A 9,186-nucleotide genomic window follows, 5' to 3' on the forward strand; every position below is an offset into this window, starting at 1 on the left:
CAGATGGAGAAATAGGTATATGCTGTGTCATAATGCAACATATCATTATTTATACAACTATCCTAATAACACAGCCAGTGCCAAAGCGAACCAGAATAGGGATTTGCAACCACCCTCTCCAATATAATATGATAGGTAGTGGTGGAGAAAAAGCAAGCTCAGGTATTATTTTGATTCACTAGGGAATGCTCTGGGCACAACCCACTCAGGTATTGCTTAGTGAATGCTAATCATGGGCTGACCCACAGTCCCGCGTCGTAAATTCCCACCTCTGTGTGGGTGCTCACATCACTTTCTGATGACACACGGAATTGAGGTCAGGGGTGAGCAGCCACAGTATTTGGGAAATCCTCTAGCCAAACATATAAAACAGGGATAAAATCTCATACTCACACTTCACACCATGCCTCTCAACCACAGGCAGACTGCAAGTTTACATAGTACTGGGACCTGGGCTTTCTAAAGAAAGACCTGCTCATAGAGGAATTTGGACTCAATGATCTCGGAGGTCTCTTCCAACCTAATTGATTCTGTGAATTTATGTTTGAATCACAAAAGGATCTAGTTCTGCTTGGCAGTAAGATCAAAAAGGAAATTAATCTAATTAAATAACAATAGAATCAGTCCTTCAATGCTGCTGATAAAAATGACACATGCTCTTTGCATATTACAGCACCCACGGTTGAATGTTTGCTCCATTTTGGACTACATTTTCTGTAAATGAAAACTAAATATCCAGCCAAAACGTTTTTGTCAAAACTCCTCTGAACTTTGGACAAATCTGAACCCAAGTTTTGTTCAAGGTTTGGATTTCTAGATACAGTACCTGGCCTTCAGTGGTTATCCTATGCAACCAAGTCTAAACATATGCAGAGATGGCAGGCTCAAAACTGATTTTCCCAGGTGAAAAAAATATATCCCTCTTCTATGCTAGATTGCTGAGCTAGATTATTGGCACATAATCTCGTTATTGCTATAGGCTTCTTGCAACCTTCATAGAAATTCCACCTGCAGAACCAAAGGCAGAAAGTTATCTTTGCAATTGTTGATCCATATTAACATCTGGATGCAGTACTGTCAGGGAAAGGAAAGGAAATTCCTCAATTAAGTATGTTTAACCAACTTGTAGGTGGCAGCTATCAAAACCACTGACGCACGTGTACCGGCTAAAGTTATTAATGAATGATCTGACATATCAAGTCAGACAAATGTCATATCTAAATAGATCTTCAAGTGTATACATACAAAAGCTGCTACTGTATCTAAATGATCATTTTGGTTTGTTTCTATACCCCATAGCTCTGAATCTATCTACTGAATGTTTACTCAGCACGTGTGGTATAAATATATTCAAACCATAAAACTGACACTTAGCAATTTTTTTCTTTCTTCTTTTTTTTTTTTTTTTGCTGACCAGCAACAAATTCTGATATCTTTAACTGTAAACCAATACTCAATAAATATGCTGTGTTCAGCAAAGAGACATGTTTTGTCGATCAGGGTTTTGCTGCACTCTAAGCCATTGGCTGCGGGGGAGGGCGCGAAGGAGGAGGTCCAGGAGGGGCTCGGGATGGGGGTGGTCCAGGAGGTGGCTGCCTGGAAGGGGGTTGCAGAGACACAGGAGAAGAAGGATTCCGTGGAGCGTTGTTGAGGGGAACATTGTCGAGCCGTGGCAGCTTTGGTGGTGGGCTGTAAGGGGCAGACGTTCCATCCGATTTCACCCGAGTGAAGTTTATGCATCTTCCCTGGAGGTGGAGAAAAATTCATTATTTGTAAAGAGCAGGTGTTTTCATTCATCAGCAGCTAGTCAAAGGGACCATAAGCAGAGCAGCCAGGCTGCACTTGTACTGCACTCCAGTATCATTCACTGAGTCCTAGACATGACATTCAAACTGTGTACTAAAGCTCAGCACTAGAAACCAGTGCTCTCCTTCAGTTTCAGAGCTCCTGCCTACAGAGAATAGGTTTAGCCTATGATTTCGCTCACATATGCTCTCTGCTCTGCTACTAGAGCTAGACAAAACACCCCTAAAGTGACAGCTGCACCAATCATGCTTGCCTTGGTGGGATCCCTGACTGACAAAGCTGTGCTTGAAAAAAACATACACAATTATACCAGAGGAACAACATAAGCAAATACATAATCTGTAGCTTTCATTTTCACAGTGATCCTAGCCTGGTTGGTGTCCCTGCTTTGAAGGTTATACTGGGATAATACATCTATCTTCCATGCTCCTATGTAGATGTGGCTTCCCTCACAAATGCCAGCAAGGTGAGGGACTTGCACAGAAGGCTCTCAATGAGTGTGTCTTCAGAATGGATGTGGGATGCAGGCATCAGGACCTGACAGGAGCACTGTGGATGGAGATTTTAAAACAAGAGTTGCTTGGGTTTGAAAAAAAACCCAAGCACTGGAGATAGTCTAGTCAACTAGGGGCTTAAATGAAAGTATGTCAGGGTTTCCTTTAGCCAAAATAAAACTCTGCATAGGTTCCCACTAACCAAGCTCCAGACAGGAAGAGAGACAGACAGACCCCAAAGACCACCTAGCCTTTCCTCTGGGGAGCAGCCAGCAGCTCCTGGGTAATTCAAAACTTACATGGCAACCTCGGTCAGCCATCTCAGGTGGATTGCATGCTGGAATCAACCAACCAAATTCAGCTCAGGGTTATGCAACATCCCCAAGCAAATTCTGGAGGTCTCCAAATATAGAAAATTTATCTCAGGCCTGAGCAGCTGTAGATCACAATTCCCCCCAACTGCCAATGGCTGTGATAACAGGAATACAAGAACCCACACCAGTGACAGATTGCTCTTGGCTCAGTGCTGTCTGGCGTGAGAAAACTTGGAAGGTGTTTAGGGAATGGGCCGAGTTTCTGTGGCAACTCCACAAATCACAGTTTCCCTCGGAAACCAGACAAAAGCCATCACAGCAGAACTACAACTATCTGCTTTGTTAAATGACTTCCAGTGCCTGCACCTTTGTTCATGAAAGCTATTTCTTAAAAAAAAGAAGGGAATCATTTAAATCTATGGCTTCTCTGAAGAAAGGCAAGCAGCATTTCAAAAGAAACTTGTGCAAGTTCCAGAGAGCTCAGAAAATGATTCAACAAATGTACCAACACCCAAAGGGTACCACCCTACCACTTATTTGACTGGATGGCTCGGCTCAGGGCTTCAAGAGCTCAGCTGCAGACATAAGTTGTTTGAATGGGCATGTTGTTGCCTGCACATGAGACAAACTCAGTAGTTCTCTGTCCCAGCTTTCTGCATCACATTCACCACTACACTTAAACACCAGTGTCAATGAGGAGGATAAAATTCCATTTCTAAAAATCCAGGCTTGTTACAGCAGACTTCGGTTCTGAACTACATTCAAGGCAATACCATACTGGGGACAGAGCCTTAGCACAGAGGCAAAGGGCAAAAGCCAAGGTCTTGTTTACTTCTGCGACAAAGATAAACCATTGAATCAAAAAACAAAGAAGTCAATGCTTTGCTCTACTCCATCACAGAACTCATCCTCACCAGCACTGCAGTGAACAGCCATCCTTGTCAGCTATTTGTCTTCTGCTGTGCTCCACTGTATTCAGAGCACACTTGGAAATTCAGCAGTATTTACTGACATGCAATGAAAGTTACAGATATATTTAACAGCTGTACTGCAAATTCATTTAAGAAAACTCAGCCTTGATATTTACAAAGTTATGAATTTAGAACAGCTAAATAATCACCCAGGACAAAATAAATAAAAAAAAAAACAACCCAAGAAAAAGAAAAAAGGTCAGGGGTATTCAGATGAGATGCACCATATGGGGAGAGAAAAAAAATAAGGACAGAACAATCTTCCTCATAGCAAATGCAAAGCTACAAACCCAACACTAGTGCTTTTGCCTACAAGCCTTTCCTGCCTCTCTGTTGTGTCTCTCTCCAAAACATCAATTCCAAATATATTCATAGTCTATAATCAAAGGGGATCCCATAAATCTGTTTGCATTACTTTCACTTCAGTTAAAGTGATAGGCGACGTCAAACTGCTGCCAGTTTCTGCCACACTCACTGATTTGTCAGACAGATGGGTAATTTAAAGGCCATGCGCTGCATTGTGTCATGAAAAATACGGTTGGGTTGGGAGAGTCTGACAGATAGAGGCTTGGATGATCGATGTATGTATTGTGACACTTCCTCACAAAAGATTATCGGTGTTAGCCTACAATCTCATATATCAAAGACTTCTGGTGAATACTGGAGCAAATCCTCCTGAGCACTACAAGCAGCCATTGATAAAATGATGCTGAACTCTTAGCCAGTGTTAGGATTAACAGCTGAAAGGGAAAGGGAGAACAAATGATAATAAATCATAAGTGATAGTTTGGAGTGATCAAGTGTATTTCATCAGAGGATTTCTTGGTTGAAGAATTAAACCCTCCACACATCACAGTTTTCTAATAACAAAGTGCCATTGCTCTTATACCTAACATGCACATCCCTCTGGGGTTTGTTTATAAAAAAATCCATGATATTTCTCAAACAAACACGCTAACTACAGGATTTTTAATACTCTGTGTTTGGAAGAATTAAGTTACTTCCTCTCCAAAGGCATATAAAGGCTTTTAAACCCTGGATATCATTGCACACTTATCTCTGCTCTTCCTGCACGAAGGATTAACGGGGATTAAGAGCCACCACCACTTTAGTAGTGACAATACTATGTCTTTTTCCAGAAGCATAGTATACACTAAGTGTTTCAGGGAAGGTGTGAGAGTTGCAAGGTGAAGTAATGCCAGGATGATCTCAGGCACAACAGCTGTTGGTAGCTGCTTTATTGTTTTCTAGGAGGCAGATGATCTGCGAAAATCCAGTTCTGTCTGGTTTCAGCCCCACTCCCAGTGCAGCATCCCTCAAATGGTGCGACCCGCACCGCGTACTGTCATTCAAGCACCAACTGAAGGTCAGCAATGTGCCATATGGAGTTACGCCCTTACTTCAGCTCACATCTGCACAGTCTTCCTAATGCACAATTATTTTGTCTCCCCATATGTCCATCCACTTGTTAGGCTCTTGTTATGCTGCTTGCCAAATTGGCTTTTCAAAAAGTACAAACACTGAAGCAGCAGGATCTGCCCTTGTCCCGACTCCAGCTTTTATCTGAGTGTAACAATCACATGTGCAATTCAGGCACTTTGTACTTCTAGGCAATGCCTCCTCGACCACCTAGGATGTGTTTTTGTGTGTGGTTTAAAGGGGGGGGGAAGGAAGGGTGGAACCTCTTGAAAGCCACTGCATCACGTTGCTGGGCTACTTTCATCACAGTGCTCAGGACATCGTCCCCCAGCACTCATTTCCCCAAAATCTTTAGCTACTACTCAGCAAGTTTTCAATGGAAAGCAACGATTGTTAAAAGAATCCAGGCAATTCAAAGAGTGTCATGGAGAAGTCTCCTCACCCATGATACTAAGGGCACTTCAGCAAAAAGAATTTCAAAAATCCAGGCCATCTGCCAGTAGCTGTCCCATTCCTCTCTTCACTTTAATACATGCATTGGTGTTTCTTTAACAAAAATCAAATCCAGTTTCATCTCTGTGCTGGCCAGAGTGTTTGTGTACACAAAAGTATGTCTGTTTCTTATTTTTAGCTACATTAGTTGACCTAATAAAAGATATCCTTCCTGTTACAAATTTTGTTTGAGTTTCCATTCCCTCTTGGTTTTGCTTATGGAATCTCAGTGCAGCAATTCTGACTTGCAGGGTGGGTATCTGACTGAAAAAGAGTTGGCTTCACTCAGTTTACTGAATTTTCTTGGTATTTGACCTTGTAAGAATATGATACTTGCCTTTAAATTTCAGAATGGATAAAAATAAAATAATTCCTTTAAAGTTTGAGCATAGCAATCCAAAACACTAGACCACCAAACTGAAACATGAAGTAGCTCCCATTCTAAAGTATTAACTTATTTTTTTAATAAAAGTGTTGTTTAAGATGCTGAAATCCAAAATTAACATAATGTCCAATTTTGTTTACAAATGTGACTGGGATGACTCCATCAGCTTGCTATGGATGTGGTTTGTAGCTTCTCTTCCTAAATATCTATTGCTAGTTCAGAGTAAAAATGGAGCTCTAAAACTCAAAAGAATAGGTTCAGGATTTTAGGCTACCTACAAAACCACAAGAACGAGCACCTACAAAGTCATAATCACCTTAACTAAACAAAGGTTTTGATCCACACCCCCAGAAACTAATGGAGTACATGCCTTTAAGGTCAGTGACTTTTGCAAAAATTGAATCTGTAAAAAATTAGGGATTGCCTTGTCCTCTAATAAAGAATAAAAGTGTTCTAGTAGGAACACCTACACAGAGCATCCTAAAAGTATCGGAAACTCATTTAGCAAATCTATTTATCAGAGGTAGATTATGGATACAATAATTGTATAGAGAAAGAGCTGAACTGAGGTGGTACAGAGTTCCCACTACTCCTGTTCCCTGGGCAAGTGTCAGCATTAGCAGCTGGCTCCTCAGAGCCAGGATCTATGTGCATCAGCCTTTGCCAAAAGCTTCCTCACACTGCACTGCTTCACGCTGACTGTGCACTCAACATGTCATGGCTCATTAAAACCTTCATGGATTGCCTGGGAATTGCACTGATTACCCTGCAGCATACAGGCTAGAAATTAGTAAGCTGCTGGAACAGTTTGTCACATAAAACCTAAGGCTGCCTGGTTTTTGGGCATATACAAGTAACTTTTACTAACTCCTACTCTTACATTTGGGAGTCACGATATAGTTTTTATGTTGGAAAATAAAGTCTTGGAAATGCCAGAGATTCCCACATCTGCAGTTTGGTGACTGATCATGGTTACAGGTCAATAAATATGTAATATATTATTATTTTCTAATTATTTTATTCAATGATTAAATTCTAATCATCATTAATTATACTTTGGTTATTGCATTAATAGTTGACAATTAAATCATTAAATTGCAATTAATTTTTATATGTAGCCATTTAAAGTTATTAGGTCTTGGATCAAAACATTAAATATCATCAAGATAAAATATTTGTTTGCATGATAATCTGACTCTTTACATATCTTCCCGTTTAATAAGTCCTCTCTTGCCAATAACAATTTTCTGGTAATCTATTTGGCATCTCAGCACTGATGCTTGTAATGATGGTAATTCAAAACTATGAAGTCATAAGAGAAAATGGGGTTGACTTTAAAAGTAACGTCCAGTAAAGCTGCAGTGTCCAACAATGAGAATATAAGTATTTTCTTTAGTGCTGCTTTTAAAGAGAAGAATCAGTTCAGCCTGTTCTTTATCCAGGAGTGTATATCTGGCCTCTTGATAAGTAAGCGACTATCACTTGTTCTCCCTCCTTCTAGGACGGAGTTAGTGGAAGGGAAGGAAATCACTGCACTGTGGGTTGTGAATCACTCATATTCTAACAGTGACGACCCTATAATGGCCTTAGGTACCTCAGATAAACTGAAACTGAAAATTACAAAATGATGAATGCAAATGCCCAAGGATGATCCAAGCAGTAGCAGAAAGCTGTTTACAGCACAGCGTGAGTGAGGTGGTGCTGCCAAGAGGTGTAACCTACCAGGCTCAATGTGCTTCACGTTGCAAAAGGAATTACACTGGTCTTTAAGATGTGGGAGGTAACACAACCTTAAACAGGACACACATCCGCACACAGGAAGGGGCAGTGGTATTTAAAAGCAGCTGGGGGCAATGATATTTAAAAGCAGCTGAGGCACATGTGGATCCTTCACAGAGTCCACAAAGACCCTCTTATAAGCAAATCTATGCCTTTTCTCTTACTTTTTAGCAACCAAACAAACTCTGGTGCAGTGCCCTGGAGACACAGCACAGAAAGTTAATCCTTGCTTCAGAAACTCTGACTCTTAAGTCCCAAACAAGAAGGTAGCTGCCCACGGACTGGGAGCTAAGCACACAATGACAGTGAGACACAGCTAAGCAATGCCTTGGGCTACTGACACATTCAGAACAAAACCTGTTGTCTTAGCCAAGGCATGGCCAACACTGCTGCCCAGAAAGCCCATAGCAGATGCCTGAGCCCCTCTCATAGGGGTAAAAGGGGATCAGCCTTGCTTTGTAAAGGGGTTGAGAGAAGAAGTTCTTCAGGTGCCCTCAGACACCCTATGGGAGCCAAGTAGCTGAGAAAATAGAATTATGGGGTGAGGAAAGGATAAGAGAGCACAGGAGCTCTTCTTTTGACACCAAATGTGTGATAACCCCATGCAGGGACCAAGAGAGGTAGGTTGCCAGGGCACCACACAGAGCAGTGGCAATAAAAGTCATCTTTTGGTTCATTTGCTGGCCAAAGGAAAAGTCAGCAATAATCAAAAGTCTTCATTTTTCAGGTAAAACAAGTATGTCAAAATAAGTTTCATTCAGGCATGAAACACATGTGTTCATTTCAAAACATCTTTGACTTTCGGACAGAAAAGGTGTTTCAAAACAGAAATATTAAGACTTTTGCAAGGGTATTTTTTCCACTACAGCTAATTCCACTAACATGGAAAAACATTTGCAGACCATTTAAAGAATCAGTTTTTAGCCAGAAGAAAGACAGTCGTGCGGAAAACAGTGTTCAAATCTACTAGGGAATTAAAATAGGAACTGTTTTGCAGGAAATTAATAGCTGCAGTATCCCAGGCTACTATGGCTTCTTTAATCAGAATACCAAGAGTTGAGTACAATCAAGTACTGATAACTTCCCAAGACACACATGTCTGCAGACACTATTCCTCAGTTCATGGTGCAACTGTGCACACCAGTGCTTGAAGCAAGGTCTGCGTCCTCTGGGAGCAGAGTATTCATTTAGACTGAAAACCAGTGCAGAAATACACTGCAGAGAAAGAGGTCTACTGCCAGTTTACCACTGGAGATAACAGACAAGAATGAGGAATCTGAGGGAAGAATAGCTCAGACAGGGAAACTGGCCTTTTAAACTAGGACCAGGATCCTTCAGCAAAATAAACTTGGTGCTGAACACATCCTCACCATCCAGCTCTCACATGCCTGATACCACATTTTCAGGTTAGGCACAGAAGGAAAGCGTCATGGAGAACCTAACCCAGTATTGAAGACAATGCTATTCAAATAATATATATTACACTCCATTCAGCAGAGAACTGCATGCTGTTTCCAGCTCTGCCT

At 41.2% G+C, this 9,186-nt stretch overlaps 1 protein-coding gene across 1 annotated transcript in view; it reads right to left on the bottom strand.

The window, feature by feature from the left end:
* Positions 1–1,514: 1,514 nt before the first annotated feature.
* Positions 1,515–9,186, bottom strand: part of LOC103797754 (anthrax toxin receptor 1-like) — a 56,301-nt gene continuing 48,629 nt past the window's right edge. Inside the window, exon 18 of the mRNA XM_009069984.1 lies at positions 1,515–1,745. Within this exon, the coding sequence (XP_009068232.1) occupies positions 1,515–1,745 (231 nt within the window). The remainder of the gene's footprint in view (positions 1,746–9,186) is intronic.

The sequence above is a fragment of the Acanthisitta chloris genome, unplaced genomic scaffold (assembly GCF_000695815.1).
Source record: "Acanthisitta chloris isolate BGI_N310 unplaced genomic scaffold, ASM69581v1 scaffold3982, whole genome shotgun sequence".
Lineage (NCBI taxonomy): Eukaryota > Metazoa > Chordata > Aves > Passeriformes > Acanthisittidae > Acanthisitta > Acanthisitta chloris.